This window comes from Stegastes partitus, unplaced genomic scaffold (assembly GCF_000690725.1).
Source record: "Stegastes partitus isolate 25-593 unplaced genomic scaffold, Stegastes_partitus-1.0.2 Scaffold932, whole genome shotgun sequence".
Taxonomy (NCBI): Eukaryota; Metazoa; Chordata; class Actinopteri; family Pomacentridae; genus Stegastes; species Stegastes partitus.
Window position 1 is genome coordinate 309,819 of NW_007578663.1, and position 11,387 is coordinate 321,205.

Here is an 11,387-nt window from a genome sequence, read left to right on the forward strand (position 1 = left end):
GACGTAAAGACGCAGCTTTTTTAAATATAGTAAATAAATATGACATAAATATTAGTTTTATTTAATCAGTTCTGGTGTGTGTGGTGCGTTCAGGGTCCTGTAAATCTATTCCAGGTGTTCAGTGTCAGTTTGGTTTTTGCTTTATTTTGATGTTTTTGTTTAATTTTCCTGTGATGTTTTAATATTTGACTTCCTGCTGAGGCTGGAGCTTCCTGCAGTCAGCTGTTTGGTGGCCAACGCAGCCTTCAGCGTGGTCGCCTGCCCCTCTCAGCTTCATCGTTTGCAGCTTTTTGTGCGTTTCTTTCTTTTTGTTTTTTGTTTTTTTTTGACTAGCCGAGCCAGCCGCTGAGAGCCGAGGCTTGAGGAGACAAAAGAGCGTTTTACTTGCACTCGAGCAGGCACGACGTGTCGCGGAGAATCCACAGTAACGAGGCGTCTGCTGGCTGTTTAATTATCTAACACGTTTCTGAGGCGGCGTTCAGGAGAGTTTAATTGTGTGTAAGTGAGGAGGAGGAGGAGGAGGAGGGTTTGTTCTGAGAGTGAAGCGTTATTCTGAGGAAGGGAAAGGCGAGCGGCGAGGCCTCGGCTGACCTCTCCATCATCCGCTGAGTTATTGCTCTCTGATAAAGAGTCTCTCAGCGTTTAGATCCGTCGCTGCCTCACATCTGTCTCTGTGTACAAATGGGGATTTTTTTTCTTTTTTTTTGCCCACGATCTCCCTCCTGCTGCCGCCGCCGGGGAGCGCCGAGCCTCGATGATTGGAGTCGATGACGAATGACGCAGACGTGGGGAATCCCCCGGTCGCCGATCATTCACCTGAACCAGGCCAGCTCCACCAGCCGCCCCATCGAGCCCTCAGGACGGAGATGGGCGTGGAGGACGGGATCGCTCACTCTGCTCGGCGGCGTCAGGAGGGAAATCTGCTCAACACACTCCGACTTTAACACACCTGCAACGGTCTGCAGCTCATTTCACCTGCCAGAGTTCAAGAAGTGCATTTTTACTGCAAATAGCGAAGATTAAACCTCCTGAAACGACAACCGGCATCTTTAAAGTGTTTAAAATTTATCAAGAAAATCCTTGTAAAGCTTTAAAAATATCAGTCAGCATTTGGTTTGGTTCAATGAGAGAATATATTGACTAAAAAAAATAACAAAAAATAGACTTATTTCACCCGGCAGAGTCCTGAAAGTGCACTCTGACTTCAAAATAACGACGCCTAAACCTAAAGAAATGTCTTTAAAATGCTTTAATTTACCAAGAAAATCCAGAGAACTGGAGGTTAAAAAACCGTCAGCCAGCTTCTGGTTTAGATCAGAATATATTTACACAAAAACAGACAGAGCATCCGGTTTATTTCAGCTTCTCTCTGTTCTTACTTCAGAATAACGAAGATCAAACCTCCTGAAACGACCATCAGCATCTTTAAAGGGTTTCAAATCGCTGCTCATTTATCGAGACAATCCAGATAAAATAATGTTGTTTAATATCACTAAAATATATCTGTAAAAAAACAGTCGGACCAGTAAAGTCTGTTTCCAGCTTATTTCAGCTGCCAGTCCAAGAAGTCATTTTTTTACTTCAGAATACGGACGATTCAGCCTCCAGAAGCATCTTTAAAGTGTTTAAAAATCGCTCAAGACAATCCTTCTCAAGGTTAAACAATATTTAATAAAAACATTTATTAAAAAGCAGATCGACAAAGTCCGTCTCCATCACTGTGCCCCTGACATTTATGCTTCTACGTTAAGATTTCACCTCCAGATGTGTTCAGGAAGATGCAGAACAGCTGAATCCAGTACATCAAACAGACGTGTAAAAGAACTGCGTTCGATGTGGCTTTGAGCAGGTCTCACTGGTTTTTAGGGGGTTTCATTCATATATTAAGCGTGTTTATTGTGGCTGTAGTGAGGATTTGATGCTTTCCTTTCACATTTTTACACATTTCGGTGATAAATAATGTCAGATATTGAGCGTAGCAGCTGCTTTATTAAACAGTACATGAGTGCAGGAGTGTGTGTTTGTGTCTTTAACTGATGATTATTTCCATTCTTGATTAATCTGCTGATTATTTTCCTGATTGATTCATTGTTTGGACTCTTGTTTTGTCCAAAGACATTTGGTTTACTGTCGGAGAGAAACCTGAACATGCTCACATTTAGGGAGTTTAGACGGTTTTTACTTTTAGAAAAATCTCTGGATGGTTGACGACTAATCAGATCTAAAGACAGAAGCTAAAAGCTACAGAAGTGAATCGAGGTTTAGAATTATTTGCCGCATAACGTCGCACACAATACCAACTTGGTTAAAGAAAATGCATGTTTTATGACCTGATAGGACATCTGAACTGAATCTAATTATTCCTTCACAAACGTACACTTTCTTTAGTCACACTTCAACATCTTTCTCACTTTGTCTCTCACTTAATTTCAGGAAAACAAGGGCTTTTATTCCCTGTTTTGTCCTTCATTCTACGTCACTTTATGCTTTTTCTTTCTGCTGCAAATCGCGTTTGATGAAGATTTTTAAAGCTGTGCAGCTGCAACACATCCGTTCTTAACACGACTGCATGAGCTCAAAGCTGATTCACATGTCGCCTCAGACTAACATGAAGAAAACGCCACTGACGAGTCGCTTTGAATCAGCCGAGGAGCGTCGTACGACATCACGGCGACAAAGTTAATCACAAGAGCACCCTGTCACGTTTACGCCCACTTCAGGTTTCATCCACATGTTGACAGCAAAATGAGCAAAAACAAACAACAACAAACAGAAGAGAAACACCAAAAAGGAAAAGTCTGTTTTATGGAAATAAACCGACTACAGAACAGCTTTTATCTGGACGAAGCAAAACCATTCATTTGATTGGGCAGCACAGATCGGACCATCTGAAGCTGAAAACTCTTCTAGACGCCTCTGCCAGAGCTGCACAACACGAGAAGCTTCCTCTGGATTATTTTTTTACATTCAGACGCACTCCAGAATAAAATCACCACAATCCGTCCAGGAGCGTTAACTCTTTCCAAAATCAACATTTGTGCATCTTTTCAGTCTGAAGTCACCCTTTGACACACTTAAAGACGACGAGCTCTCTCTGATTCCTCTGACGCAGAATAAAACCCAGACCAACTTTACGTTCACAGACCGATGAATCCGGATGTTTTATTCTACAAGCTGGAGATTACGTCTTGCAGCTGTCAGTTCTCAATCTGGAACACAAAACGCTCAAAAACTGCTCTAAAGCACCAAAAAGCTCACGTGACTGCTTTGTGCTCGTGCAGGTAAAATCATCGACTGCAGCAAAGTGAAACACAACTCTGCAGATGCTGACGTCATTCACGGATGTAAAGACGAGAAAAGTCTGAACTCTGTGAATGTTTTCTCTGTGACAGCGAACTGAAACAAGACGAGCTCTGATGCACATCCTTCAACCGGTTTGCAGACCAATAAACTGATTAATTCATCCTGGAAAATAATCAACAGTGAAATAATTCATCAGCCTGGACCGCTGGAAGGTTCAGGTTAAAGTTCGGACGCTTGTTTTCTTCACTGAATCAAAAACATTCATCGATTTCATCAATAAATTAAAATCTCCTGTTTAAAGGCTGGTTTTAAAGTCCAGCAACAGTTAAATAAAAAATCACAGTTTGTTAAACAACCCTTTAAATCTGGATATTAAACATTTAATTATTCTACAGTTATTGAATAGAAACAAATCGATGGATGTTGGAGTCACCAGATTCCCAATAACACAGCAGTACAGGATCTTAACACTGACACATACTGATGACATTTTACAGCCACATCTGCATGTTTTTGAATTATTTGTTCTTTAAAATGTGTGAAAACGTCTGTAGAAGTGACCCAGCGCCTCAAACACTGCCTTAAAATGTGCTGTTTTCTCCAAACGAGAGTCTGGAACAGAAAAACATTCAGTTCGCTGTCATAGGAAAGCATCAGATCCTCGTTTCAGTCGTCCTCCAGCGCCAACCTCGCAGCTCCTACGTCGCAAACAATCACTGAAATCAGGACACTGAAGAATTTTAACGCTGACATCTACTTAAAATGACATTTGATGCTTTAAATATTAAATATACGGTTAAATTGACATGTTTGCACAGTTTGATTCACGCTATTTTACATCTTCACGGAAACATTTAGCGGCTGAATCTGACAACGCAGCAATGAGAGGAAAGTAATCGGATTACAATCTTGGGGAAGCTTTGGATTTTGTTTCTGGTCATAAAACTTGATTTCAGCGGTTGGATTTTTGTTTTTGTGGGACGATTTCACACACGTCACTGTGTTAAAATGACATTTTATGGTTCAAATAATAATAATAAGAATAATAATAATAATAATAATAAAGACACAGCTGAGGGTGTGTTGAGTTGTACACACACACACACACACACACACACACACACACACACACACTCTGTCTCTCCTCCAATAATCTACCATATAACAAACACTGATTATCTGTGATTGTCGATAAAATGTGTAAAAGTGTGCAGAAGCCACGAATATTCAAAGAAAAGAATTAAATCCGAATTACAGCCGACATCAACGTGACAGTTCACGCCTTCGTATCGCAGCTAATCCTCAAACGATGAGCTTTTTCTTCATATGTTTTTGGTTTTTGAGCGTAAAAGTTTATTAATAATAATCTAAATGTATTTTAGCAGCAGGAAAGCTGCCGTCGTATTAAAAAGTAGGTCGCAAAGAAACAAACAAAGCGCCAGAAACAGGAGTTTTGGAGGGAAAAACATTCACTTTTTCCACTTCTCGAGTATTTTTCACTGTGCTGCGTTTAGAAGAAATTCATATTTTACACACAAACTGTTAAACACGTTTACGTCGAGGACAGAAAACGACCTTTTTGACCCCCAAAAAAAGCACCTTGTTGGATTTCAGACGCCTGTGAGTTGGTTTCATACAGCTCAAATAATCAATATTTAACCCAAAAAGCTCAGATTTGAGGAAATATTTGAAAACTAAATGTAGGTTTGTGCAGCAGAGACACTTAGAAAACAAGTCAGCGGTGATGCATCAGTACAAACTGTCACATATTGTAGATTTCTGCAGAATTAGAACATTTACAGGGTATTTTGCTGAAAAAACATCTGTACTTTGGCCTGATGAGCGTTTTCAGAACATTGCATCGGAGCTTCAGAGTTATTCATCCTGATGTTTTGATTTTTTTAATTCAGCTGTGAGTAACTTTGTCCTGAAGCGTTGAAGGAACTAGAGTCTGACACAGAAACACAAACGTGGCTTCACAGAAACACGAAGCCTAAACCTGACACAGACGTCAGTTTGAATGGCGCCACGCGGGATTCAAACCGGCGTCTTCCAATTAGCACTCGGTTATCAGGAGCTTCCATTATTTATGCGTCTACGGATAAATAATCCACACAAATGTTCGACACCCGCAGACAAAAACCCTGAAAAGATTAAAACTCATCGCTCAGACGTCTGAATCATTCATCAGACGGAGGAGCTTCGTGAGGCGTTTGAGGGCAGTTTTAGGGTTTGTAAATGAGAGGATCGCGAGGGTTAAATGTCGGTGGAGTAAACTGAGACGGTTTCTTTCGGGGTGACACCCGTCTCAGGATTTTTATGGATATTTGTCCTCACATTTCAGCCACAGTTCGGTGGGGAATCTCTCGGCTTTCTGTTTGTTTCTCGTGCATTTGTTAAACGTTGTGAACACGACACCGTCCAAACACCAGCGGCTTGCTTCTACTTCCGCTGTTTGTCTCTGTGAGCGAGAAGCATCTTCTAATGCACTGTGGAAACAGGAGGTTTGCACACCAAATATCAGATAAATATCATCCATTAGGCATCTGCAGGACGAAGCTGGGGAGAGACAATGAACGGCTGCACCGACCAACGATCCGTTTAACACCTGATTCATGCTCCTAAAGGTGCATGTGTGGTCATCAGGACACACACGAGGCTCCACCTGTTAAATATCCCTAAAATCCTCCTTTTGCTTCTTTGCTGAAAAATTGAAGTGAAAAGCAAGAATCTTTAAATTGACCTCATGTAGCTACGACTGGCCTGTTTCAAAGCTTTTCTCTAAAATTCAGACGCTGGTTTATAATAAATCAGCCAGAGGTGGATGACTCTGGAAGTTCATCTGTTGAATCAGAGTGCAGTGACGCTGCTGATTCTCTGTTTTTTTTTAGCTTAGACAACTGATCGATAAAAGAGTTTTTAATAATCTGGCTGCAGAAATAACAATAAAACTGTTTTTTTAAACGTGTTTTAGTCCTGATAAATAAAATCAAGCTGCAGGTTGCTCATGTTTCTGTAGAACAAACACACTGTGGCATTAGCATCTCCTTCTGCAGACCGTAGTCTTTATTTGTAGAGTATTTACAGCACCAACATGTCCTCTGTCACACTATTTATTTCATGTTTATTGACCTGATTCTGTCCTTTGTGCATTCTATTTTTTGCATCATACGTGTAAATTTTCACACCTCTTTTCTGTCATTTCGGTTTTATTTTTACAGGTTTTTGTTTTGTGCAGCTAAAGAAGTTGTGATGAAGGTCCGCCGGCCCCTGAGTAGAGACCCTCCTCCCTGCTGAGTTTCTCCTCATAATAACCACAAACTGGAACAAATCTGTACATTCCAAGCCGCATTAATAAAATTCCTGCAACTTTCATCATTTATCTGTCCAGCGATTTTAAGAATAAACCTTTAAAATATCTACAAACCTGCAGCTCTTCATGAATCGTAATGAACTTAAATTCATCAGAGGCAGGTCTGGCTGCTTTATTTACTCCACTCTGTCTCTTCCTGTTATATTTACTGCTCGTCCGTTTGTCGGCGCAGCATCCGACTGCACATCTGGAAGAGGAATCACTCAGAGTTTTTCCTCATCAAACCGTTTTTTAAATTTTTTTTTTAATCCTCCGCTTTCAAATTTGTAAAAATGTGATTTTGGTCTCGACGCGCGTGATTCTGATCGACGTCTTCCTGCAGCAGCAGCAGCCTCACAAAGCCCAAAGTTTCATTTACCAAAGAAATAAATAAAACAAACAGCACAAACCCACGGACTCAGCAGCACATCAGCAGCACAGAGCCAGTTATTTAAACATCTGGATCATTAACATGGGATGAGGAGGAGAGTTTCAGGAGCTCAGCAGTAGAATAAACTGTACAATTAGAAAAATCTGAGAGCAGAATACACCGAGAGTCAGTTCTGAGGAGCAAATACGCTTCATTTACATTAAATCCAGCACCCATTTGCATCCAAACACGTTTTTCTGTACATTCATTTCCTAAATACGGATTATTTTCTGTATTTTCCTTCAGCCTGGCTTCATTGATTTTGGTTTAGCTGCCTGCAAAACCTCCAGCGTGGAGTTTTCAGCAGGTTTTCTGAATCTGAAAGCAATTTATCTGAACGGTTCTAGGGGTTGGACGTGCGCGCGGCAGATTTGTGGGTTTGTAATTGTACTTTCTGTCCAGATGTTTGCCTCCGACCTCCAGCGGTCGAACAGGCAGAGTGATTTCTGCTCTGCAGCTCCTCCTGAGGTCTCCCCTCTTTTCTCCACTGCTTGTTTTTCACAGTTTAATCTCCCAAATCGAAGGTGGAAGTCTGTTTCTCGTGGAGATTTTAAAGGCGCAGGTGTTTAACATAACGTCTTTTTATTGTCACCTGTAAGTGGGCAGCATGTTTGTCTACAGAGAGCTCCACTTCCAGACACACCACGCTGCTTTTCACACATTTACAACAATTGCACCTGCATTTAAATTTAATGAAATGCTTTTTTTATTTTATAGCAAATATGGCAAAGAAATAAAAAAATAAAAAAAGCTCCTTTTCAGCCTCTCAGATGTGATTTTTAAATCTTTCTTTGACAGTAAACTGAATATTTTGGGGGTTTTGACTGCTGCTTGAAGCAAACAAATATCTACAAGTTATACTTTATTTGACATCCTTGATGAATAATAAAATAATCAGACTATTAATTGTGCATTTGTTGGAAGACAATTTGTGCATTTGGAATCTGCTGTACATTAGTGAGTGCTGACAGGCTGAATGTAAAACAGGTGTTTAACTGAGATCAAATCTGGGATCAAATTTAAGAACAAAAATTCATTTAAACGCGTTTTAATTAACTGATAATTAAACTGGACGCTGCTGAGGATTGTTGCAGAATTTAAAGCTGGAATTTTAGAGCAAACTTCTGCAGGTAAAATTAAAAACACGCAGACAGGAATCCTGAGACGTTTGGACCGCGCAGAGCTGCGGGCTCCTGATGAATGCGGGCTCTCGGAGCTTCATCCCGCCGTTCATGGATTTTCTTTGCCCGTGTTCAGGTGGTTTGGACCCGAGGCTGCGCTGCCAACGTCGCATTGATTTGTTGGAGTGAAGCGGTCGGATTTCAGCGGAGCTCACCTGTTTCCACCCGAGAGACGCACGTGAGCGCTTTAAACTCATTACTGTCGTGTTTTACTGGAAAAACACTTTCCAACTTCCAAAGGAGGATTTTAAAAACACCGAGGAGAGATTGGGATGTGTGTGTTTTACTGTTAAATTCGGCTGCTCGTTAAAAATATTTATTCAACTGGGTGACGCTTTGAGAGCTTTAAAAATAAAAAATCGATTTATTTCAAAGTGAAGCTGAGCGTCTGCATCAGACATGAACTTATTTTATCTTGCGTGTGTAAAGCTGCACCACTCTTTAATTTAACCTGTGACCCAGTTACATTTCGCTTTATTTCCTCCCAGAGTTTGGCTCATAAATAAAATATCGCTTAAATCTTGAAATTCGCCAGAATCTGGTGTTTGTGGATGGAAGAAAAATATCAGCGTGATTTAATTAAATAGTCGTGTATTAACTAGTTTTGATAATTTTCCCCAAAACCCCGGAGAACGGGGGCGCGCAGGAGGCGGCGGCGGCTCCGCGCTCCTCCCGCCGCCTCCTGCGCTCTTTACGCGCGGCGTGTTCGAGCCGCAGCGATGGATGAGTTTAAATGAATTATCAGAGCCGCGGTGTGCAGGGAGTCAACTTTATTTCAAGTTGACTTTGGGGTTTATAAAGAAGTGGGGAGGAAGAACATGGCGCCGCGCTCCGGCCGCACAGCACTGAGCCCGAACCCGGCGGAGAGACGCGGGAGGCGGCGAGAGGAGCTTCGGCTGAGCGCTGAGACACCACCAGCTGGTCGGAGTTACTGAGAGAGGAGAAACGGGACTCGTGTGATTATTCCCTGTTTTTATTCTAATTCGTTTTTTCTTTTGTGAAAGTTGGACTTTTAACCGTGCAGCTGATGGAAAGTTCTCACGTTTCTCTCTCGTACTCATTTCATCCGTTAGTGACACAAAGTGAGAAGCTGCCTCGGGTTATTTGTGCGCTTTTAAATTGTTTTCCTCAAACTAGCTGCACTTGAACTCTTGCTGCAGCCGTGTGGTTGCTTTCACTTTGCTTTTAATTTCTCGCCTTTCACTCTTCGGGCTCAGCAGAAGCCTCCACGCGTGTCCCTTCCCAGGCAGATCCTGGAGGATGCACAACACCACTTTCACCTTCACGCTGGACTTTTCTAACTAATCGAGCGGGTGGCACCGCACAGCAGACAGATGAAAAGTTGCATGGTTTGTGATGTTTTTACCTCTGGGCCGCTGTGTTGGCGTCCAAAATCCCTGCGCCTTGCATCCAGGAGCGGACCGGGGTCATGCCGGTGGGGAGCGGCTCCTCCTTCATGGTCAGGGCCCCCCGAGGGAGGCTGTCCTGGATGGAGAACATCAAAGTGTCCTTCTGGGAGCTTTGTCTTCACCAGAAACAAGAAAGAAGAATAATCCTCCCTGTAGCCGCCACTCAAAAAAGCCAAAGGACCACCTGGATTAAGGTGGAGGAGCGAACGAGGAGCGATGAGGAGGAAGGAGGGGAGGAGGAGGGGTGGGGGACACACGGGCGAGCTTCCCCAAAGTACCGGGTCCTGATCCAGAGAAGAGCCCCGGATCCCTCTGGGTTTCTCCGGGGTTGTTTTAGATCCCAGCCCCGGCTCGCAGCAGCCCGGGCTTTAAACCGGCGTCTCTGTGAAGTTAAAAGAGGGCGGAGAGAGGAGCGGAGAGCGGGGAGAGCATCTCAGAGGAGCCGAGACAGACAGAGAGAGAGACGGAGCAGAATCAGCCGGGATCCGGAGAGCCCAACGCCGGGAGAACGGAGCGGGGAGAGCCGGGGATCAGAGGGAGGCGAGCAGCCGCGGATTGTGGAAAAATGAAAAGTGGGATAAAAAAAACAAGCCAGCGCTTCAAAAAGGAGTAAAATGAAATGATTAGCAAACAAGAGGGAGGGACGGACCGTGGAAGGCAGCGGCTCCCGGGGGAACAGGGGGATTGGGCAGCGAGAAATCTCATCCCCTCCCTCCCCGGCTCTTTATGGCTCCTCTGTCCCGGCGGAGAGCTCCTTCTCCTGGGGTCCGGCGCTCTGGATTTCCCGGGGGACTGGCGTGGAGCAGCGGGGGGCGGGGAAAGCGCCAAATAAGGGCAGCTCGTTTGAATACGAGTCGCACCTCTCGCGTCTCATTGGTCGAACTCTGATGTTGCGTCATTGTTTTTTCAGCGCGGCCCCCAAATATGGGTTTCCGCGTGTTCGGCCGCGCGCACTGCAAAAAATGACGCTGAAACGTGAAGTTTTGAAAGCGGCTCAAAACGGCCCGCTAATGAGAGGAGTGCTGAAGGTCCGAGCACACCTCACTGAGACGGTTTTGAACATTTTAATAAACACGCTGGCGGCTGTGATTGGCCGGAGCGGAGGGGAGTGAAGCCTCCCGTTAGCCCGCAGCGTGTGAGGGAATCTGCTCCTGCGGTGAGTTCAAACCACCGAGTCACAAATCATTTATTTTCCTGATTTACGCATCACTCCGACACCGGCTCCGGTCTCCGTGTCACCACACCGGCGGATTCTGTCACTTCTGGTTAAGAAACGTGAGCGCTTCCCGCCTGAGAATGTGATTAACTGAGTTGTGGAGGCTGACGGGCTGCTGCTGCTGCTACATCCAAACCTTCCGCGGCTGTTTCCGCACAGGCCCCGCTCCAGATTCACTTTGCGGATACGAGACTGTAATACTGAACCTCATCAGTAACACAAATCTGTATTCACTCCCTCCAACCTCGCAGACTTCTGCAGATTTTGGGGGATTAACTGGTTTCATGTGAAATAATCTCCTCTGTCATCCGGCGTTCAGGCTGACTGACACGGGCGGCGCGCAAATTTGGCACCAATTTGCGCTTTTTTACGCACGGACATATGGCGCTCTGCTCTCTCTCTCACTCTCTCTCTAACACACACACACACACACACACACACACACACACACACACACACACACACACACACACACACACACACACACACACACACA

The 11,387-nt window shown here is 43.9% G+C and overlaps 1 protein-coding gene across 4 annotated transcripts in view; it reads right to left on the reverse strand.

The window, feature by feature from the left end:
- Positions 1 to 10,227, reverse strand: part of LOC103366337 (transcription factor COE3-like) — a 193,816-nt gene extending 183,589 nt beyond the window's left edge. For all 4 annotated transcript variants that reach the window (XR_520662.1, XM_008294036.1, XM_008294037.1 and 1 more), the window contains exon 1: positions 9,633 to 10,227. Coding sequence is in view for 3 of the 4 variants with exons in the window: in XM_008294036.1 (XP_008292258.1) it covers positions 9,633 to 9,766 (134 nt within the window). In the remaining variant the exon portion in view is untranslated. The remainder of the gene's footprint in view (positions 1 to 9,632) is intronic.
- Positions 10,228 to 11,387: the final 1,160 nt, after the last annotated feature.